The sequence below is a fragment of the Saccostrea echinata genome, unplaced genomic scaffold (assembly GCF_033153115.1).
Source record: "Saccostrea echinata isolate AGI-Se365-2 ecotype Australia unplaced genomic scaffold, CSIRO_AGI_Sech_v1 ptg000028l, whole genome shotgun sequence".
Taxonomy (NCBI): Eukaryota; Metazoa; Mollusca; class Bivalvia; order Ostreida; family Ostreidae; genus Saccostrea; species Saccostrea echinata.
In genome coordinates, this window is record NW_026889777.1 from 9,466,335 (window position 1) to 9,490,346 (window position 24,012).

The following is a 24,012-nucleotide window of genomic DNA, read 5'->3' on the forward strand; positions in this document are numbered from 1 at the left end:
TCATCCTCATGTATATTTGTATAACTTAAGGATTATATATAACAAAAATCATTTGAAATTTTGTTTTGCTCATAAATACCACTGACAATAGCTATCAAAAATAAGATGTAACAATAATATATAGCCATCTACAAGTTGAGTATCTTGATTAATTTGTTTCGGACTAATTTGTCTCTGTTACTATTTTTAGCCTAACGGCAATAGTCACTCTGAAGGACATGGTCTGGTTACCATCAGGATGAGGCCCGACGACCAAGGAAGGTTTGGATTCAATGTCAAGGTTAGTGTCTATAAATAATTATTTTATGCTTATGTAGTTAGAATCTGAAAAAAATGGAAAAAAGCAAAGTATGTATCATTAATTATTGTATATTTAAAAAAAAAAAAAAGAAAAGAAAAATGACAAAGGAATTAGAAAAAAAAAAGAAGTGATTCCTGAGGTTGTTCAATTTCTTGGCAATATTTTGATTGGATAAAAACTTTATTTTCGTATAATTACACATGACTCTGTGTTCCAGAATTTCACTCTTACTTCTGATTATACAACAATAACTGAAATTTGTGAATTTTTTTCTTGCTGATCGATAAAAACCAAAGTAAGGTATCCGGAAAATTTGGTGATCTACAGTGCACAAATAATTACTGTGTTGCTATGTTTGCAGGGAGGAGCTGACCAGGGCATGCCTATCATTGTATCTAGGGTAGCCCCGGGCACTCCTGCTGACCTGGCCATTCCCCGCCTCAATGAGGGAGACCAAGTGCTATTTATAAATGGACGTGATGTGTCCCAGCATACACATGAACAGGTACAGCACTTTGAGTAGCCTACACATGTGCAAAAAAAAATTAATGTTGGGGGGAAGGGTTTGATGACTGTGATATTTTTTAAAATAATAAAAAAAATTAAAATTATTCTTGATTGAATAAGCATGTCACAAAACTCTGTAGTCAAAATAAATTTTTCTGTTAACTTTGCATGTTTCACTTGCAGGTTGTGATGTTTATTCGTGCTTCACGAGAAACTCATTCTGGAGAACTAGTGCTCATAGTTAGGCCCAATGGTAAGGTTTCTGAAACAACAGCAACACTATCGCAATGGAAATCTTTATTTGATTCCAAAAATTCAAGAGTTTTTGATGCCTTTTATTATATACAGTAAAACACGTATTATCAGTTTGTCTCTTGTTATAGTTTATGTTGGTGAGGAGGCACAGGAGGAACCAAATTTGGAATATTTACCAGAGAACTACCAGATCATAGCACCTGGAGCCGGAACTGGAACCAACGCACTGGAGGCATCTCTGATGTTATTACAGGAGAGTCTGGACAGTGGGGCTGCACTGGCACAATTTGAGGTACAGTAAAACGAATGGATAGGGTAAATCTAGTGTAGGCAGTGGAGCAGCACTGGCACAATTTAAAGGCACGAAAAGACAAAGGATAGGGTAAAGCTATTGTAGGCAATGTGTATGTGGGGGGGGGGGGGGGGGGTCACTGGCTCAGTTTGAGGTACAGTGTTAAAGAAAGGATAGGGTAAATATAGTGTAGGCAGTGGGGTTGACACTGGCTCAGTTTGAGGTACAGTGAAAAACAAAAAAAACAAAGGATAGGGTAAAACTAGTGTAGACAGGGGGTGGCAGTTGGTCTATTTGAGATATGGTAAAAAGCATGGATAGGGAAAATCTAGTGTAGACATTGGGGTAGTAGAGGGTCAATTTGAGGTACAGTAAAAACTATTCTATATGAAGAAATGGATAGGGTAAATCTAGTGTAGACAATGGGATGGCAATGGGTCATAAAATATATGGGTCATGAAATGTAGGTTAGTGGGTCATGAAATAGTGTAGGCAGTTGGGCATCACTTGGTTACTTTTTACTTTTAGGTAGGGTAAGTAATGTTTTATGTGAAGGGGTGGTGAGTTAATATGAATATAGATTGTGTGTGGTGGGGTGGGGGAGGGGTGTGTGGCACTGGATTAATTTGGCATTGAGTGAAAATAATTTATTTGAATGAAGGGAAAGTGAACAGTGGAGTTGCACTTGCTTGCTCAGTTTGAGGTATGGTTAGAAATATTTTACTGTATACAGGGAAATCGCCCTGCTTACAGGTGGTTGAATTTAAAATGGGGCGAATTCAAAGAACACAGTATAATTTCTTAAGCAAAACTGTGACTGGGCGAATTTGAAATGGGGCAAAATTGTTTACAAATGTGAAAGGGCGAAAATAACACAGGGCGAAAATAACCCAGTATACAGCATTTAAATGAAGAGATAAGATACATGTAGTGTAGGCAATGGGATGTTGTCTATTCTACAGAGGAATTGACAGCAATTTTGTATATAAAGTTGGGATTCTTGGAGAAACTGAAGCTGCACTGGTTCAGTTTCAAGCAGAGTGCATTGGAATTTAGTCGGAAGGGATGGGTACAAATGGTAAACAATAAAATAGTCTCAACAAAACACTAGGTCTGAAAATAAAGAGAAAATCTAGCAAAGGAAAAGGCAATGTTATTCATTTAAATGATTATAGTTTAAAGTTGTGCTAAATAAATTAATTTGTTATTCACTTGTCAGAAAGTTGAGCTTGTACATGCCAGATGTTTCTTAGAGTTTAATATCTCAGCACGTATGTTCATGAAGTAGGGGAAAAATGACTCCGTACCATCCTGTACTTATCTGTAATATTTGTTTTTGCAGCAATTGTACAGAAAGAAGCCTGGTATGACAATGAATGCAGCTCGACTGGATGTCAACATTGCCAAGAATCGCTACAGGGATATTTCACCATGTAAGGCTCTCTGTTATTATCAGCTTATGCAGTCATCACTTGAAAAGTAAAAATAGTCAATGAAAAGTTCAATAAAATTTAAAAATTTTAATAAGCTTGTAAATACTGTCAAGTCAGTTAAATTAAAGATTGAATCAAGGTATTGCAATGGCAAGTAATCTTAACCTAGAAAGCAAACAGTGGCTCTGCATATTAAAACAACCTCTTGTTAAAGAACTTGATGCTTGCAAAAACATCTTCACAATTAAGAGATATAGGTACCCACCAACTTTGTGATATGCTTATAACCAGTGCTACCAGTGTCAGTGTAAAAGTTAATTTATTCTGCATTGTTGTGAGGATATACTGTAAATGGACTTTTATTCATCTGGGAGAAAAATCTGCCAATTTCATGGCCTTCAAGTAATATTTGCCAATATCATGGCCCTTGAGTAATATCTGCTTATTTCACGGCCCTCATTTACTCATGAACATTTCTTTCTGAGAACCATTTACGGTATTTAATTGTAGTAGGTATGGAGAATGTATCTTCTGTTGTGAAAATTAGTTGTCTCAGTAGATAAATTTCAAACTGACGAATGGAGAATAAAAGTTGTTGTGAATAATAGTTGGTTTACATTATTAGACATAGAGCTTTCTCCATTTATTGAAAAATCTTTGAATCAAGGAAGCTTTTGACTGGTAAGACACTAATTAGAGATCTCTTTGTTAATTAGTCATATAATTAATTGCTGTGGTTTTGTACAGATGACCAGACCAGAGTTATACTGAAGGAACAAAATGTGTCAGGAGGGGACTACATTAACGCCAACTATGTGAATGTACGTCACTACAAATATTCAGTAAATTGTGTTTATGTTTAATGTAGGTTACTACCGATACACAGTAAAACGTGTTTACATGTAATGTAGGTCACTACAACATTTAATCGTTCACCACTATGTGAATGTAAGTCACCACAAATATATAGCAAATTCATACATTTAATGATTTTTATTCTATCAACATGTGCTAGAAAATAATAAATATCCAATTGCAATAAATTATTGATATAATAAAACTAACTGTAGCTGTCCCTATAGCTGTATTTGCTTGTGCATTATGATCATGATGATGGCAAAGTTTGTGTAAATCATGGCAAAAATGATGGAAAAGTTTGTAAAAATCACATGAAGATTTCAGTATTATTGACGAGAGGGAGGGGGTGGGGAGATAAGGCACAGAGATTTTTTTGTTACTTGTTTATCTAATTATATGGGAAATCCTGTTCCAGGTATCTTAATTAAAAATTGATTTATGGTGAATGACATTAAAAATAATTTTCTAGAGTATATCATTAATGGCATACAAATTTTTTTGGCAGTATTTTCAAATTTAATTTTAATGAGGTTTGTTCAACTGAAGTTTTGCCTCTGTTTTTAGATGGAAATACCTGGCAGTGGAATCGTGAATCGATACATCGCTGCCCAGGGGCCGCTACCCAAAACTTGTACAGATTTTTGGCAGATGGTATGGGAACAGCACTCGTCTTTAGTTGTGATGTTGACAACGAAAGTGGAAAAAGGTCGAGTGAAATGTCACCAGTACTGGCCAGAAATGTATGAAACAATGGACTATGGGTTGTTACAAATCACATGTGTCAAAGAAGAGGAAACGCCATCATTTGCATTTAGGGAATTTAATTTAACCCACGCAGAGGTCAGTGTACAGATTGGACTTAATTGATTTGTTGTATAGATCATACAATGCAATTTTTTCAAAAAATATACCAAAACACTGTAATTCTTAACTTAATTTTTGCAATTATCCCTGTGGTTTAATAGCTATCTATGTAATCTATATGGTACATGGTGACAATTTTATGTGTCTGAATTTATTTTTTTGTGATCTAAAATTGCTTGCAAAGCAAAAATTGGATGATCAGGGAAAAATACAGTATTATGGTATTTTTTATATATGAGGGATCCATCCTAATAAATGTCAATACAAAAAGCTTTCAAATGCAGATAGTATGCATGTAGTTTGATCTTTAAGAAATACCCTATGTTCTTTTATGAAATTTGCTGTTTGATATACTGCAAGTCAAGAGTTTTCCAAAGAGGGTTTTTGTATGATAGGTTTTCCCACTTTTAGATTTAGTAAAATTAATGTGGTATTCTCATTCTCTACCATCTGTTACCGCACTTATATTTAAATGATTAAATCTTTTAAATTTAGACAAATGAAGAACGTCACATATCACACATGCAGTATATAGCCTGGCCAGACCATAACGTTCCCGACGACCCGGCCGATTTCTTAGAATTTGTTCTCAGAGTTCGACAGCGGAGAATGGGTATGGTAGAGCCCACGGTAGTCCATTGTAGGTAGGTATACAAATCAAGCCTCACTACAGGCAAAAACGTACATACAACTCAGCACTGACATAAATACCCTCGTATCATTATGGTCAGTGTCTTAGATCTGTAAGAATGCATAATTTTATTTTTTAATTGAGAAATAGATTTCCTGTTTCATATTTTGATATCCATTCTGTTTTCCTTGAATGTTTTTGTTAATCCATAAAATAATAAATGACGATTACTGAATTTGTGAGTTTGAATTAGGAATTTTTTTTAGGACAAATTTTGTAACATTTTTTTTTCAGTGCGGGTATTGGAAGAACAGGAGTATTAATCACCATGGAGACAGCTATGTGTCTAATCGAGGCAAACCAACCTGTTTATCCACTCTCTATAGTACGCCAAATGAGAGATCAGCGAGCCATGCTCATACAGACGGCGGTAAGAACAGACATGATTCTTTGCTCATTGCTCAAGCTCAAACAATTTTAATAGACACTTTAATTGAAAAGTTTCAGAAATTTTTAATGTTTCTTTGAATTTCAAATTTTATTAAGGCAAATTTCCCTTTGAAAACTACTGTAAAATCACTTATTTTTTATTGGGGTTTAATTTTCCTTGTCTTTGTGGTATGAAGAGACCCATGAAATCATGTCCCCCCACAAAATGTTAAAAATTCATACTGCAGTAAGAGGTTTCTCTTTTAACCATGAAATCAAATCCCCTCAAAACGTGTAAATTTGACCTCATGAAAATAAGTGATTTTACAAAATCATATATATATTTTAAATTGATTTGATATTTTCCTTGTTTTACAGACACAATACAAATTTGTATGTGAAGCTATTCTTAAGGTTTATAATGGTAAGTTGATGCCTTTATCTTAAAGTTCATACTTGTATCAAATGAATAACATCACAAAGAGGTTTTCATCCATTCAGGTTGAAACCTAGATAATGTACATTATTTCACTAAGTTCGAGTGTAATTAAGATAAATAGATATGAAAGAAATGTAATTTCTTGGGAGAGTCCTATTGAAAGATACAGTTGATTTTCGGTATCTCAAACATGGATATCTTGAATACCATGGATATGTCGAAGTGACTGGAAAGTCCTAACTGCTTATTCCTTTAGTATTTTACTCTGGTCATCTCAAATCCTCAGTTATCTCGGAAGTATTTTCTCAGTCCTTTTCGAGTTCAAAATAACAAGGTTTGACTGTATATGTGTTATAATTACATTTTATTCCACATTAATGCATGTGATTTCTCTCCTTAGAAGAACTCGTGAAACCTTTAGAAGACTATCAAAGGTGAAATTTGGAAATGGATGTTTCTAGAAAACCTGAGTAAAAACTTAAATCCACTACAACAAAGAAAATGGAAAAGTCCCTCCTCAGCCCAAGAGATTTATTGTCTGTTAAGAGAGAAATCCAATACCAGCTTGGGATATTCCATTTTCAACTCTGTTAGGAGAGAAAAATCCATTTTCATCTTTAAAACCTAGGTGAAATAAGACGTAAACATACGAGTGATCCAAGAGTGAGTAAGGCTGGTCCTCTGGGAAGCTGTCTAGGTGTCCGTAGCCTGTGGATGATTAAAATCTGTGAATTGTGATTGTTTCAGTGGAGCGTGGATAATTTGTGGAACGATGATAACGATGTTTGTGGAGCAATTCCACCTGCCCTTTGTAAGGACATGAAAAAGATAGTGACTTTTTCAGCCTTCAAAGGGAGAGAAGTGGATTTATTTGATTGCATATCTTGTGTAAATGTTAAGTTATTACATTAATTTTTCGTCATTGTTAAATCCATTGGTTTTTACCTAAAGCATTTTAAAGTATTTTTTTTCTTTGTTGTTGTATGAGAGGAACAGTTATATTTCTGTATTTTGATTGGTTTGTTTGTCCTCCACTGTTATAATAGCTGGCATTTCATTGGTTATTTTAAGTTCTCAATCATATGGATGCATTTGAAATTTTATTTCTTACATTTATGGAATGGCTGAAAGGCTATGCTTTCATCTGTTGTACTGCTATGGTTGTGTAATTTCATTGATTTTTTTTTTAAATTCTGGTATGAAAGTCACATGTAAATTCTGTCAGATCTATTAAATAAGAATATGCTCCAATTTCTCTTCAGTACTTTAGTACTTTCTTGTATTATTTGAAGAGAAGCTAATATGAAATGGATATGAATTGATACCAAATAATTTCTCAATTCTATAACAATATACAACAATTACTTTAACAAATCTGATTTTCCAAAGAACTACCTCATACAGTGGAGTAGCCATTAGGTATAGAATATTAGATTATCAATGACGTTCACCTAAACTGTAATTTTTGGCAGAAAACAAAACACACCAATGTATTAAGATTTTTAAGAAAGTGTGACAAATTCATTCTAAAATTTGAATGCTCCTCTATTTACTAAATTCTATGACAATCAATTGCATCTCAATTTGAAATAGTGAATTTATAATATATTTAGTTGTCCTTTCAAATTATTTCATAAATTGTTTATTCTGCTGGCTTGAATGGTTACTATGGTAACAGTAAATAACCTGTTACTATGGTAACCTTAACCATGTAAACAGTGTTGTTTGAAAACACAAAAAAATGATTGTTTCCCTTTTCATGTTTATTTATCAGTTTTAAATTTTGTTTATTTTACATTCCATGTGCTTTTGTGATTTTATTTTTTAATTTATTTTTCTTTATATTGTATTTTTATGTTGTAATCATGCAGTTAAGAGAAACAAACATGTTTAACATAAAGCAGCATCAAGAAGATGCAGATAACAGAGCATATAAACGATTTATCTCCCTTTGTACTCCTGAATGTTAATTGACAGATCTTAAGATGCATTTATTTAAAAAGCATATTATGGTTGGAATATTCAACTCTTAACCAGATTTAGAAATTTCAATGTCAGTTAAACAAAGAGCTTCAATATTTTCACAAAATTATTATATTTGGATTCAATAAGGCTTTTACTTCGCATTTGAACTCTCTAACCTTTATCTAGATACAAAAGTGTAAAGAAAATTAACCAGATGAATTGATCATGTTTATCATGGTCATGTATTTATCTTGTAATGGGACAACATTACAAACTTAAAAATCATTCTCAATTCTAGAAACTAATGCAATTATACATAAAAAGTGGATCTTGAACAATTTGATGTATTCCAGATAAATAGTGCAGCTATTGTACTCTGACCCGTGGGATCTGATATTACCCTGCTATAACAAACATTGCTGTGAATGTTAATTGGGATTTTATAAGAATAGAATTCATTCAGAGTGTTTGTATGCGTGTTCTGTGCGTGTATGTGTGTGTGTTTTGGGAAGATCGACAGGAAATGTGCTAACATTATTTCCTTCTGTTTTGCATGATGAAATGCTAATATGTAAATAAATGTGTACCATTGTCCAAAGCAAAGTGTACTGCATAGAAAATTTTCTGGGCAATACATAATAAAAAATCTTTTTTTTTCTAAGGACAATTTTGTGTTATTTTTTTTTTTTATAAAACAAAGATACCGGTACCTTGAAAGAAAAAAGCCAACATAAATTATTGCCACTGAGGAATACATATACAGTTGAACTTAGGTATCTTGAATACCATGGATATGTCGAAGTGATTTGGAAGTCCCAACCCTTTTTTCTTTAAGGATTTTATGTCTTATGTTAGAAATGATGTCAGAATGATGATGTAAATTCAAATTTTCAATTGTGTATTTAATGAGATATTTTGATTAAAAGTCATTGAGTGCAGATCTGCCCCAGCTGTATCTTTAGATATAATGTGTAGTATTATAATATCAATCAAATCTGTGAATATTGTTCTGGAGCAAGCTTGCATTTGGAAAATTCTGTACTCAAAATTGAACTAAGTTTGTCCATTTTGTCCTTTATCTTGAAAATAACAGAATATTCAATTAGAAACAAGCAGTGACAATAATATACTTCCAAACTACATGTATAATAATTTTTGTTAGTTAAAAAATTTAATACAATATTTACAATTTTGTGCATTTCTAGAAATTTTCAAAATTTACCTTTTTATGGGGCAAAAATATGCATTTACCGCATATAGTTCTTTATAGGTAAAATCTTAACAAAAATTGTAGTCAAGGCAAGCGTATATATAAAGAAATGACATTTATCCCAATGAGAGTTATCTCTCTTGCCAGAGGGTCAATGAACCTTAATCTTTGCCATTGTTTACCCTGGGAGTTCTTTCTCCTGTTTTGACCTCATCCTGTAACGAAGATATGAATATCTCTCCTTGAAAAGTAACCAGTTTACAATGGGATTCTCGACTCTCTGTTGTACCATTAGACAAATGAAATATTAATATTCAACGGATATCCAATCGGACACAGCCAAAAAATATGAAATATGATTTCTCTAATCAAAGAAAAGATAAAAAATTCATATTCCAGCATGGACGTCTATACCAGTACATGTATATAAGTCCCTAGTTCCAGCTGTAATATTAATTTCCTACATTTTCGTACAGAGCATTTCTTTTCCAAGAGTTATAGGTCATGACCACGAACCCTAATATTGTGTATATCACTGAGCAATTTTTAATTCAAAATGATAACTATTATACACTTACCTGCTTATTCAATGGCTGTGAGTGGGATTACTCTTTCAATAAACCTGAGACAGGAACTATTCCCCTCGGGTATAAGTACCTCTCATGGGTTTGATAAAAGAGCATTCCCACTCACAGCCAGTGGATAGCATTGTATTATACTGATATCTATAATAATTTATGAGGGTTGGATAGCAAATGCATTTTATATGGCTTTGGAGAAGTCGCCAACCAGTCATATATTTTGCAGAAAATCAGAGTCAAAATTGGCGTCAAAAGTTGAATGAAAATTTTCTGAGGGGTGTATAGTTTCGTAATACGTGAACATTTTTTTCAGATTATATAATAATAGTTATTTTACCGTCTTGAAGTATAATTATAATCATTAGAAATATAATAATATGTAATATACACAATTCTAATCGAATTGTAAATGAATCGTCACCTGAAGTGGCGGATCAACGGGCCTAGGACCCCCCATAAAATTAAGAAAGTCTTGATAGTATTGGGCATTTTATGTTATTTTCAACAAATTTTAAAACCATCAATGTTTCCTTGTATGATATTCACAAAGTTTGAGTACTGATCCGATGAATTTTACTGCATTGCACACAACACAAAAAAGTAGAAGGCGCTCAGAAGTCTAATTTAAGGAATACAAAATGCCTTTTCTCTTTGGAAAAAGTCATAAATCTTTGCAAGAATGCAGGATTACGTGCACGGGTAGTAGAAGTCGACAAAAGTTCGGAAAGGGGGGGGGTCAGTGTTTTATATTGAGAGTACTTATCCTAGAGCACTATACCTCGATATCTTTTGTAGATAAAGAAAAAAAACGTTTTTCTTTTTACCAAAAGACTCAAATTCGGAGCACGTAAAGTCTGTGTACACTCGTAAAATAAAATGTTCGAAAAACGTGACCTAAAGAGCTAGGTTCACTTTATCCATAAAATGGTCCTGCCTATATACAAGACCAAATGTTCCACTTCAAACATCAGTATAAAAAAGAGACTTGGTGCTTTCATTTCATGTAGAAAAAAGTTTCCCCTGGTAGTCCAGGTTTTTTTTTTAAAAAAAAAAGGCTTTATGAAATTGCAATGTTCTAGAATTTTGAAGAAAATAAGTATTTGAGTACCTTCAGCAAAGAATTAAAATATGAGCCCCCCCCCCCCCCTCGATCCAAAAAATAAAACATGGATTATAAGGTTCAGAAATAGTTCTTTCATTATATAACGACACATTTTGGATCAGAAGTTGGACTCTATGCAATATGTTAATTAAAAAAATAGTTTGATCTTTTGGCCATTTTTGAAGAAATTGTCAGGATTTTATGATAATGACGCAATTTATTTTATTTTATCTTTAGAGTGTCTAGCTGTTTCACATTTCATCATATAAACATATGTACAAGTAGCTAACAGATAAAAGATAACAATTAAAAAAAGAGTTGCTGTATTATATCGATACCAACACAAAAATAACATAAATTCAGAACAAATCAATAACATGGAAATGAAGAGAAGACATAGTGCACCTTTAATTTATCGTAGAATGATATAAACTCCACATTAGCCAATCAGATTTCAGCGCACGAGCATGCTTATGTTTTTTTCTTCTTTTTAATAGATATTTCACATACTCGCGTTGTTCGTCCGCGTTCGAGCAACGTTAGATAACTCAATATGCCCTTTAAAAGTTGATTTGATATGTTTAAATCAATTAAATAAAAATCAATTGTCCTTATTGATAAATTATTTTTTAACAAGATTTTTTATTATTTTGTTTTATTTAAAAAAAAAAATAAAGTATAGAAGTTTCAAACGAAATTAAACTAAAAAGACATCTAAGAAAATTAATCACTAATAATGTTTAAAGCATTTTTACATTAAAATTCCGTTTCATACGCGCACGAATCATAGACGACAGACAAACTTTGATCAGAATATAACACATTCGCTCACCTGACGTTAGTCAGATTTTTATTCTGAAATTTTGAAGCCTGCACAGCAGGTAACAAATTAAAATAGTAGAAGACCAGATGTACAGGAAAACGAAAGATTGAGAGTATATTGCTTTTCAGCGTTTAAAAATATATATTATAGGAAGCCTTTACAGTATGGAAGAGAGCTGAATATAATTTACCACCCTCATAAGCGATTGACCCCTCTCAAAATGAAAAACTAATGGTATTGGTATTAAACAAAATAAAATACCAGTGAACTGAAGCTGATTCCAAATGCCAACTTAATTTAATATATGTATAGTTTATGAAATTACAGGGATTTTATGTTAGGGTAACAGTTGTGACCAACAGCCTGATTAATGCTGTCTTTTTTTAACATTGAACCCAATTCCCCCAACAGCAACAAAAAACTAACTGTATGTGTATTGTATATGTGAAGTGCCTATACAACTTTCTGTCCAATACTCATTAATTGTGTCTCGTATAAATATAGCTGTTAAGCGTTAAGGATCCACTCTACACTGCACCCTAATTACAGGGTACTTTTGTGTAGTTAGGCTGACCCACCATCTGACATAAAATAAAATAGCTAAATTGTATCTGACATAAAATAAAATAAATTGTATTGTGCACTGAAAGATAGAATTTGAAATAAATCCAAATATTCTAAACATTACATTACATTTGACCAAGATATTGGAGCTGAAAACATTATCTGCATGTATTTTCTTCAATGTCTGAGTACATGTATAAAGCAAAAGCTATTTTTCTTTATCATTACTTCATTGTCTTTAAAGATTTAAAGATTTTTCCAGGAAAAAAAGGCATACTCCCTAGATAAAAAAATAATTAGTTAATTTCAAAATATCCTCCTTTACATGTGCACTATACAATTTTCTCAAAGTCCAAAAAACATTTTTCACCAGTGTATAAAGGATCCTTAATTAATAAAAATCCTGAATCTGTTTTTAATCAGATCCCTCTCATACCGATATATACCATTGTTTCTTACTCCAGGTTACATGTACAATCTAAACATTATCATCCATTCAAACTTCAGTGGGGGGGGGGGGGGATTCTGAAGTTCTTGATGTAGGAGTGTGCCATGGGGACTTTACATCCATCACTTTTCATGTAATTTTATATCTATTCTCAACTCGTATTTGCAAGAAAATATCCAAATCAAAAAATCTTGGTTTATATAGAGCCATATTTTCCATAATTTTAATTGATATTTTTGATAAAGAAAATAAAATCTTTAAAAATATGCTTGAATTGAAATACTATTAAACTCTGGTAAGGATGTCTAAATAAAAATATCTTAACATTTTAACCAACAGATGGAATACTTGTAGGTATTTTTTTATTATTTAAATGAGTAACTACATATATACAGTCAAACCTCATAATCTCAAACTCAATAGGACGAAGAAAAAAAATCCGAGATGACCAAGAATTCGTGATATCAGGGGTAAAATACTTAAAGAATAAGTGGTTGGGACTTCCAAATCACTTCAACATATCCACTGTATTCGAAATATCAGCGTTCAAGATTCCGAAGTTCAACTGTATATATATATAACTACCGGTATTTGTGCAAACATTTACTGGGTGTATGCACAACAATTTTTTAAACAGTCAGAAGACAAGATCAAAGATTTTAAGATGTAGAAAAAAAAATAATTTCACAGACATTTTTATTGCACATTTATATAACATCAATGAATGAACAATAATCATTCCTATGATCCTATTTTGTTATTTATCACACAGTCTATGTATATGGTTGTCTTTATGTTGTTCAATGTCAGGTAAATTATCCCACCAGTTCATCAGAAATTTGTCCACAATCAACCTAAACCATGGAGTAATTAAAATATCACCTGTCCTGGATTTATCTGGAAAATAATTAAAAAAAAAAAAAAAAATCATGAAATGTGTTAGAGGACATTACATTCTATATCTCCACTGTTCATGAGCTTTTCATATAAATGTAATGATGGTTGCATTTGTATAATTCAGGAAAAATATATACTGGCCAGCTGGTATATCAAATCTAAAATTTGGAATGAAATTAATTTTAGAAATAATTCAGGTATCAACAGTTGGATTTAGTTGTTACACATTGAAGGTCCTTCCTTTTCATCAACTCAATAGTGATGAATAATTTTCATCAATAAGAAGAAGCTTTCAATCAATCAAAGATTGAAATAATACACATATCATTATTTTTTTTTCACTCTGCTCTTTGTATGTTTGGGGAAAATTTCAGGTATAAACTAAGTCTTGTTTATCATTTGCTGCCATCTTAATTTGGGTATGCAAGAATAAGACTTTTACAGACATATAATTTGTTACTCCTAAATTGATAAGCAATTGATTCACTTAAAAAAGAATAAAATAAAAGTAAATTCTTTTAAGCATCTTTTAATTTAAATGATTTGAGGACTGATTCACTGTGTGGGGGATATTTTAGGCTACACAAATATACCCTTTTGATGAGGTCAATCCCTAGATATATAGACCTAAGAGAAAGCATATTGACTGAGCATGAAGTGCAAGGTCGATATGCTTTCTCTAAGGTCGATATATCAAGGGATTGTACCGAATCAAAAGACTGTATTTGTTTTGTAATTTTTTCTTATCAGTTAATAAGAAACGTCTTAAAATCCATGGTTCTTAAACTCAGTACTTTCTCATATAAGGCATTATTATGTCATATGCATTATGACGTCACATTTATGAATAGCAGCTACAGTATCTGTTTTTGGAACCATCCAGTTTATAAAGAATATTGTGACATCAACATATTGTTGCTTCATGGAAGAACGTTTCCAATTTTAGAAACAGCAGGTTTATAAGCTTTTTTAGAAGCTTAAAATAGAAACATCCAGTTTATAAGACTTTTTATACTTGATCATGTGATCTAGTTTGAGCCAATCAGATAGCTGGCAACAATGAAGAAAAGTAATAAACTCTTTTATTTACATACCCATCATCTGCAGTAATTGCTGCCTGTTTACGTATACATGACTTTTGACCTCATTAGGATTAGCAGTAATAGCCACGTCTTTCTGGGCTATTAGTATGTAGTCAATCTCGTGTTCGCCCCACACTCCAGGGTCCGGGGCATTTTCTGCTAGGTAATGGACCCGGGTCAAGAACTTGAGGTCTTCTGTTGAAAGCTTTGTTACAAAGAAACAAAAAATATATGTTTATTTTAAAATCTGCAAATACATGTACCATATGAAATTAAAAAAAAATGCATGTGATCTGTAAATGTTTAATAATATATATAGCAAGACTTCCTCTACACCTTGAAAAATTTTATTGGAACAGAAAAAAGTATATTCTAGGCAAAAATTATCATCTGATGCCAGATTTACTAAATCATGACTTTTAGCTACAGATTATACACAAAAATATAGTTAGGCATGATAAAAGTTTTCCATTGCATTCATATTTTATAAGGAATCTTATCTATCATGAAAGAATCAATCTGTTTTTTAAAAGTGTATTTATCCAGTAGTACCCCCCCCCCCACCCCAACCCAAAGAAATGATACATGTGTAGCTCTGTCTGCAACAAAATTTATGAAGGTCAACTCTTGGTGTAATTTTCTGTGTATTCCAGTGTCTACAATATCTGATTCAGAATCTCTGAAGTCACAATAAGAACTTCCTGGGTAAACAAACTATAGCCAAAAATTGTTTCAAGAAAATGACATTTCTTTGTATAGATGGTTTGAGGAACAAAATGGGATTGAACACAGCTAAGAAGTCATGAAATATTAAGCCAAATATTAAAAAATGAATTACTACATTGTAATTAAATCTAAACCAATTAAAGTCTCCCTTTGATCAATAGATGACTTTCACATTCCTAAAAGTTATTTTACTTTGTCTACATAATACATACATCTCTGAATACTATCTTTTGTAACTTTAATATCTGTAAATATTTTAAAACTTTAAATGCTTTTGGACTATTCTATATTATTCTTATATTGGCATAGCATGAGGCTACAAAAAACTAGAATGTACATGTCATACAGTTTTCATTTGTAAGACATTTCTGAATAAACTTTGTAATGTTAAAGAAAACAGCCGGTTAACCTTAGATTGACTGTGCAAAAGGGAAATAACTCTTGAAAATGTGACAGTTGACTTTAAACACCCAATTTTATGTTAACGCCCCCAAAATTTACCTTATTCCAGATCAATAATATACCGCCTGTCAATCATTGAAAAAACAATAGCTACTGATTTAATTGACAGGCCAGCTATCTGTACTACCTGATAATCTGAGTTTGCATGTTTTCAAAACAATTCCTGGTCACGCGTAAAATGCTTTCATGTACCAAATGAATAGTTGCTTTATATGTATAGGCCTACACTCTGGTAAAAAAAAAAATCAAATCACTATAATATTGTTTGGTAATTATATTTCAAAAAATAATTAAACATTGACTTTATGATTTATTTTTTCAATCTCCATTTGGTTTGGTACTTGTAAGCGATATGACGTCCAAGATAACTCAACTGTAGAACTTTCCGAAGAAAAACTATAGCGGATCATATTCGGGGTTTTGTTTTAAATTACAGTTTGGAAGTGTCGTTCTATTTTTTAGCAAAAATTGTTATTAAAGACAAACAGATTATAAAATACAAATCATCTAAACCATTCGGTGGAAGAAATGTCACAATCATTGTTCGAATTTCCTCTAACGTATATATTCGTAATATTAAAGGATGAAGATAACGAACAGTGATCAATCTTTTTTTTTTAAAAAAAGTGATCAATCTGTTTTTTTAAAAAAAAAAAGTCTACACACAATACAAATCTGTGAACAGGGCATAAAAACACGGACCCCGGAAATTGCAGTTGTGAATACTTTGGACACAATTGTTGTCCAGAAAAATAAATATTATTCTGGCTATGGTACATCAGGGTTCTCCACATTTCAAAATTTAACCATGGAGGAAGCTGCGCGAAGGAAATATGACCGAAAACACGAATGCATGTTAGACTTCCTAACCTTCATTAATTAATGATTTATTTCACAAAACTTAACCACTGCAACACAAAAAGTTGAAATAACCAATAATTTTTTTAAGTTAAAAAAATATAAATAAAAATTAAAATGATTATTTATCTTACTTTACAAATACACCAAAATTGGCCCAAAACTATAGGAACATTTTGAAGGAATTTCAAAAAAATATTTTGATAGAGTAACCATGGCAACATTATTCAAAAACTGATATACAGAATTGATGTTGCCTGTTGTATGAAACGTTTTATTAAATATGACTAAAACTGATGAATGGGTAGTAATTTGGAAAAAAAAGTTAACAGACGCACAAATGAACAGACGAACGAACATCAACATCCTAGCTGCCTATAAAGTTTTAACTGCATGGTCTATGAAAACTTACTGATGGCATGCATGGTAAAGTAACTTAATTATTAAGTTTATATAACCAGGGGCATAAATTTTATTGACATAACTGTAATATTGCTTTCTCTGTTCTGCTTTTTTTTTCTAAACGTTCTTTTTTTCTACATATTGCATTTTCGCCGAGTTTCCTCCATTGTTTACTTCTCCACGTGCCCCAGTGCTAAAAATAGTGCCACGCGACGTTTCATAAAGACGGGAGGTAACTCTAAAACTAAGATGGCGATTGGCACTTGCATACATTTCATCAAAAAGATAAAAAAAAAGTTAATACTTAAAAACAAGGCATGAGGAATTGATTAGATACAAAGAACAGGGAATTTTGAAAGGGTTAACTTTGTTTGGACAGAGAAACTTGAATCGGACGCTTGTCATTGCTCGTTATGTCATCTTTTGTAAATCTGTTGTCTTATAGTGAACACGTTGGAATTCCCCGAAGTTACATGTGTAAAGGATAATTAACTCTCAAGATATTAATCATCAGCTGATTGACTCTCCATTGTCACGCTTCACTGCACTGTCGCCGATCAACGACCTTGTTTGTTTAGCACAGTCCACTTTCTATCGAGGCATGCGAGGTGCACGGCTAGGCTGTCGTAGTATAAACACAATTAACTACTCAAGTCATTTAGAAGTTGGTGTCAATACTGAAATGCAATAAAAATTTAACCATGGCGGCCGCCGATTTTGACCATGGCGCAGCTCGTTTAACCATGGCGCACATAAATTTAACCATGGCGGGCCGCCATGGTAAAACCCCTTGTGGAGAACCCTGGTACATGTCGGATTGTCCACATGATAAATGAAATCTCTTTAATTCAATATTTACACTTATAGAATGATGATTTCTTTTACTGACGATTAAAAAATATTGATATGATTGCTTTGTAGTTTTCATTCGTGATTTTATTTTTATTTACTTTTTTTCTTAAAAGAAGAAGAAGATATTTCTATAATTTTTTTTCCTTCAAAAGATATCGATGAAAACGTTAAGTTAACCAATTTTATATTAAAATATAAAAATTATTTACAATAGTTTCTCTCAAAATTAGACAAAAACGTATAATGTTGATCCTGATTACCAAAGACAGACTTCCTGTGTACTACAATGTAAGAGGGGTGATCATAAAGTTCGCCAACTAATTGAATTACTTCCATAAAAGAAATGACATTAGATTTCAGTGATCATTATTTTTTAACGCAGTCCTCTCCGATTTAAATGCACATCTGCCACTGTTCTGCCCACGCGCGAATCACAAGATACAGGTGGTAACGTGACATGCTCCGTAGCGTTCTGTTCACAGAAGCTAAAAGATTTTTCCGAGTCATATATTTCTTACAGTGCAAGCTATTTTTATAACAAGAACAGTTCATTTGTCAGAAATGGCCAAATCTCGGCAATAGGATGGGTGAATAAGGATATCCTTTCCAAGAATGAGTATGGTGACCATCACAACCCGAGTCCTCTGTCTTGGGAGTGTCGTTTATTTAATGTGAATAAAGTATGGGCGCCTTCTTTTTATCATATCTGATATGTTTGAAGTCTAAAATAAATGATATTTTAGGGATTTAATAATTATATTATTGTTCAGACATTCAACTATTTTTCTAACTGTAACTTGGCGATCTTTCATAACAAATTGCTCAACTAAGGACATATCCCTTCCCCAGCTTGCTTTCACTGGGCACCAGAACAAACATTATTTTTAACCATCTCCCTTCCTTCACTAAAACAATCAATCCAATTAATGATTGAACTTCTGGCAAGTCTTTCGTCTATATAAACCTTGTACAAATTATTATATACTACTGCAAAGGAATATCCAAGAAACACGTTAAACTTTATAGGCGTTCGTTGCTCGAGTACGACTGAGTCAATCATTCTTTGTCACAAGTCACCTGCATATTGAAGTCATTTTCACATTGTGACGTCACAAACATGGAGCAAAACATTACATAACATCTGCTATTTATAGAATATGTGTTTGACTATATGTGTGCCAAATTTCATTTTGATATGAATTGTGGTTTTGTAAATATAGAGATAGTTCGCAAACTTTTTGATCACCCCTCATACATAGGGATTTTTGACATCTTGAGTATTGGGGCCCTCCAGATGAATAACACCAGTACTACCAAGACCACTCCCTCTCCTCAGGTAACCGTACGGTAAAAAAAATGTGTCTTTAAGGACTCACCTTATTTGGATCAATGCCAAGTTCATGTTGGAGTTTTCTTTGAGCTGCTCTTTTAACTCCCAACGCATCATGGCCTTCTAGTTCTGTAGGTGTGTGTAAAGGATGGCTACAGCAGGTGTTTGTAAAATGACCTAAAATTGTTACGCACATTGTACATGCATGTATACAATTCATTCTTCACTTAAGAAAAATATTAAAGATCATATAAAAAGATTCCAATATTAATATGATTTTCATATTTCTCTTAATTTTAATGGCAAGACAAACAATATCACTTTAACCATAAAATCAGGGAGAATCACAGAGCAATTGTGTAACATACACCTGCATATTCTCTAGCAGAATTACTTCAATTTAGCAAGAAGCTGATAGTCATATAAGGGGTACAGTAGCGTTTAAAGGATTTTTTTCGTAAATGTAAGGCACCGAAGAAAATAGGTCAAAGTTCAGAATTTGTATACAGCAACTAGCACTGTTTTTTCTCCTTATGATTCTTAAAAGAAACAACATTGATAGTAATTTTCACATGAACAATCACCAATAAGCAAAGATATAAAAGTTTGATGCAATTTAATTCCTGATAACATTTAAATGAAAATAAACTTAATATTCAAGTTAATTTTAGGGAAATAAAACAAAATCATTTGAATTAAATATTTGAAAGAGGCTGTTTGAATGTGAATCTTTTACACTTTAAAGATGCTTTATGAAATATTTCTGTATGAACGAGTACAGCTAAGTCATATTCTCTTAATTTCTGAAATTCAAATAGATTTCTCAGACAATATGGTTACCTGGAAACGTAATTTTGGCATCAGATCTTTGTTGTAAGAGCAGATTACCATGCGAGTTAAAGAGGAACACACTAAAAGCCCGATGCAGCATACCTAACACAAAAAAAAACAAAAAACAATCATACCTAACAACAAAAAAAACCAATCACACCTAACAAACAAAAAAAACCAATCACACCATACAAATGTAACAGGAGAGGTGAATTATGCGACCGACCAGACCAGGATTTGAACCCAGGCACCCTCGAATCTCCAAACAAGTGCTTTACTAAATGAGCTATCTGGCCATCCGCATTCAAACCTGTCTGACTGCCACACAAAGATATCTCATGCTCGGCTTCTAATGTCTGATATGACCTTGAGAGTCTGATATGACCTTGAGAAGATAATTAATTTATTCATCTGTATGTACACCACTTTTAAAACCCTGTTAGATTTCCCCCATTTTTTCACCTTTGTTTATGTTCTGCATTAAGTGGCAGGTTTTTTTGGAGGCTTTTCCCATAACTTTGTCATCCCTGTCTGTAAGAATGCACTCCTCCTCCATCAGAGCAGCCTGGGTTTTATCGTACCCCTCCAGAACAGACCGATGTGTGGTGGACAGCGCCCTCTTTAAAGTACTCCTACAAACATGGGAAAAAACATCAACAAATTCTGATGTATAAGAGAACAGATTTACAAGTGTAATACATGAGTTAACTCTTTACTATGCAGGTATTCTTTTTGGACATTTTTAAACACTGTTTAATATATAAGACTTTCAGTACAATCTGAATTACATCACAGAAAAAGGGAAAATATTAATTGCTGATTTTCTTATAGCCAGTGCAGCGACAATGTAGTTGAATGGAGGTGATTCGAGTCTGAATCCAAATATTGCTCAATTAAAATCTTATGAGTCCATGGGAAACAATTTAAAACTCCTATTATAAATCCCCATTTTGTGGCTTAATCAATGACTAGTCTAGTGCCCTCCCAACAATTCCGTTCATTGCAATATCTCAATGTAGAGAATAGAATTGTAAGAGGGTTAGCAGATTAATCAATAACGTACTTTAAAAAATTTACAAACAAGAATTTAATGCAATTTTCAAGCCACAAACTATTGTTTTTATCCTCACTAAATATGTCTTTACTTATGACATCATATTAGCTCAGGTATTTCCAAATTTGTAGGAAATATCTGAGAAGTTTGGAATCTTGATCCCCACATACTGGGAGTCCTTAAAGTTTTTGAAAATTTCTATTACTCATAATAGTTGTTTGGGAAAAAATACTATGTTACGAAGCAGTAAATGCTGGCTACAGAAGATAACTGTCAATATGCAAAACAACATCTTAGAGGTGTAGAATTCAATCATCAATTCATGTTTTAAGGTTTGACAATTTGGGCTAGTGCAGATGTATTTACATATACAGCCAGATACCATAAAAAACTTTACTAATAGCTTTGATGTGCCTCATTAAAATGCATACTTTTAAGTTTGATCCACCTCATCAAAATGCATGAGACTTCATACTTTTATGTTATAATATGAACAGTTTGTAACTGTGACAATGTACTGCATGTGAAAAATGCCAAACTGAATTTAGCTTGCGACCATGTAGCTTTCCATTTGATTTTACAAATGGATAAATTCACAAAACAGAGTTACTGAATATAATTCGTTTTTGCATTGAAGACTCTCATCTTCATTTTATTCCCTCTGTTCTAGGCCTATAATCCCATTTGTAAACAGACTTCTGATGGCGAAATTCACAGTAAAATAGTTAACCTTTTAAAGACAATTTTAACGTGGCGATTTATAGCAAAATTTAACAAACCATGTTAACTGTTGCTTCCAACAAAACACTCCCGATTTCCCAGTCATGTCTATTTTCACTTTCCAATATCTTGGATATCGATCCCGATGCTGAGGAGCCTATCTAGTCAAAGTTCGATAATTCAAAAGATAAAAGAAATAATAAAAATATTTTTTTCGACCTTATTCTGTTAATGATTATAAAAATAATAATACAAGATTATTACTTTTTCGTAATAATTAATAAAAATATCAACAAAATTGTATTATGAACTTATAAGAATAATTATTACTTATTTTATTTTTCTTTCACTATTTTTTATATAATACTAATGTCAAAGACAAGGCCTTTTCCCGCAATATTAAATCATAGACGACGGACAAATTTTGATCAGAATATAACACATTCGCTCACCTGACGTTAGTCAGAATTTATTCAAAAAATTTTGAAACCTGCACTGCAGGTAAATAATAACTAATAATGGAAGAGACTTAGAAAATTAAATAAAGCCTGTTGAGAAATATTTATAACTGTTAATTCCTACTTATTGATGATATAAATTTAGAGCAGTAATTTTTTATGTTAAATACATCGTTTAATGTTTATTTCTTGTACACCTAACTTCTCAAAAAAATCACGGTTGGGTGCCTCTGGGTAAGGTAACTTTTAGATAGAACGTTCTATCGTTAAAATGATATAATTGTTCTACGGACCCGGTTTAACCCGGCTTGTGGTGAGGGCTTGTCCAGAGAAACAGTTAGATTATTCTTTGAGAGCCAATGCGCAGTACTGACGACCAACTATAGAAATCAGTCTGTAATAATTGCATTATTCACACAATGATGTTTATCTGTCTTTTTTTCTGCTGTTTTCAAATATATTATGGAAATATTCAATAATTTATAAACGAAATAAATTACCAATCCAGGGAGTTCCTGGTACCCCAGCTCAGGTGAGGTATCTACGGAGGGCTTCTTCCCTCAAAAATATGTTGTATGTCATTAAAAATAAAAATATTTAAAAAAAAACAAACAAACTATAGAAATCAGGGCCTTTTCAGGCATCGCAAACAACAAGCATGGTTCATACAATTACAAACAGCACAGACAAATTATGTGTATATATACAAAATAATCTAAAGTACATGTAACATTGTTGTTGTATAGGCCTATAATGAAGTTTAAACTTATTACATTTTCAACAGTGAAATACTGTAATTTATTTACTGAATAAAAGTGATATTCTGACACAGTGTGAAAGCATGGTATTCTCACAGTGTGAGATTATCAGAAGTGCGGCAAAACTTACGATTGTCGTTCCCTTCACGAAGAGTATTTTTAAATAAATCCATGGCCTGTTATAAGATAAAGTTAATGAGCCATCCTGGCAGAGACTAATAGTTATTCTGCCAAAGTTTTTTTTCCCCAAATATGTCGTTAAAAATCCATGTTTACAACGTTTTTCAATCTCGCAATCGCTTAGCTATGACGTCTCAACCGCTCAACTATGACGTCACAGCCTATGACAGTACTGTGTTACGAAAAGACAGAGGGAAAGGGAAAATCCAGAGGCGGATCCAGCAATTTTTGAAAGGGGGGTTCCAGGGTGGTGACCTTCAACCCCCCCCCCCCTCACACACACACCAACACACCCTCAAACATAGATTCACACACACACACGGAGGTTGACAAAACACGGATAAGTCACGGAATACGGATGCACGGAAATACGGAAATAAGTTTACAAAATACGGAGAAATTACGGATAGAGTTTTTATGTACGGAATACGGAAAATTAAAATCACGGATAATATATTTTTGTGTTATTTGGTAGTAGCTATTATTATTTTACATTTGAGTTTACGGAAATCCGTATAGCTTTACTGTATACGTAACAATGGTATCCACAGTGACGTCACAAATAGAGCTAGAATTTGGCGCGAGATGGATGACGATAAATCTACAAAAGTTGAACCTATAATTTCAAATAGGCACTCTAGTCTTAGTGTTAGAGATGTCGAACATTTAATCCTATATAAAGAACACAATTCACAAATGC

The 24,012-nt window shown here is 32.7% G+C and overlaps 2 protein-coding genes across 7 annotated transcripts in view; one reads left to right on the forward strand and one right to left on the reverse strand.

The window, feature by feature from the left end:
- Positions 1–8,641, forward strand: part of LOC133194103 (tyrosine-protein phosphatase non-receptor type 4-like) — a 78,376-nt gene extending 69,735 nt beyond the window's left edge. For all 4 annotated transcript variants that reach the window (XM_061330073.1, XM_061330072.1, XM_061330075.1 and 1 more), the window contains 11 exons: positions 191–280; positions 663–806; positions 992–1,061; positions 1,192–1,355; positions 2,698–2,788; positions 3,536–3,609; positions 4,211–4,486; positions 5,006–5,154; positions 5,436–5,571; positions 5,949–5,994; positions 6,410–8,641. In XM_061330073.1, coding sequence (XP_061186057.1) covers positions 191–280; positions 663–806; positions 992–1,061; positions 1,192–1,355; positions 2,698–2,788; positions 3,536–3,609; positions 4,211–4,486; positions 5,006–5,154; positions 5,436–5,571; positions 5,949–5,994; positions 6,410–6,447 — 1,278 coding nt within the window. In that variant the 3' untranslated portion in view covers positions 6,448–8,641. The remainder of the gene's footprint in view (positions 1–190; positions 281–662; positions 807–991; positions 1,062–1,191; positions 1,356–2,697; positions 2,789–3,535; positions 3,610–4,210; positions 4,487–5,005; positions 5,155–5,435; positions 5,572–5,948; positions 5,995–6,409) is intronic.
- Positions 8,642–13,381: 4,740 nt separating this feature from the next.
- Positions 13,382–23,321, reverse strand: LOC133193722 (isopentenyl-diphosphate Delta-isomerase 1-like). Of its 3 annotated transcripts, none has more exons than XM_061329669.1 (6): positions 23,263–23,321; positions 20,605–20,774; positions 20,152–20,244; positions 19,358–19,488; positions 14,694–14,886; positions 13,382–13,599 (listed from the first exon to the last, which is right to left on the reverse strand). In XM_061329669.1, exons 2-6 carry the CDS (start codon positions 20,696–20,698, stop codon positions 13,460–13,462), a joined length of 651 nt encoding a protein of 216 aa, XP_061185653.1. In that variant the 5' UTR covers positions 20,699–20,774; positions 23,263–23,321; the 3' UTR covers positions 13,382–13,459. The 3 variants fall into 3 exon arrangements, with proteins under 3 accessions (XP_061185653.1, XP_061185651.1, XP_061185652.1); XM_061329667.1 differs by lacking the exon at positions 23,263–23,321 and adding an exon at positions 21,976–22,036; XM_061329668.1 differs by lacking the exons at positions 20,152–20,244; positions 23,263–23,321 and adding an exon at positions 21,976–22,036.
- Between the last annotated feature and the right edge of the window lie 691 nt (positions 23,322–24,012).

Coding starts and splice junctions, on each gene's coding strand:
- LOC133193722 (XM_061329667.1), bottom strand. CDS start 22,022: ATGACTGGGAAATCGGGAGTGTTTTGTTGGAAGCAACAGTTAACATG. Junction 20,245..20,604: donor AATGCAGAACATAAACAAAG/GTGAAAAAATGG, acceptor TTTTTGTGTTAG/GTATGCTGCATCGGGCTTTT. Junction 14,887..19,357: donor TTGGCATTGATCCAAATAAG/GTGAGTCCTTAA, acceptor TTTGTAACAAAG/CTTTCAACAGAAGACCTCAA.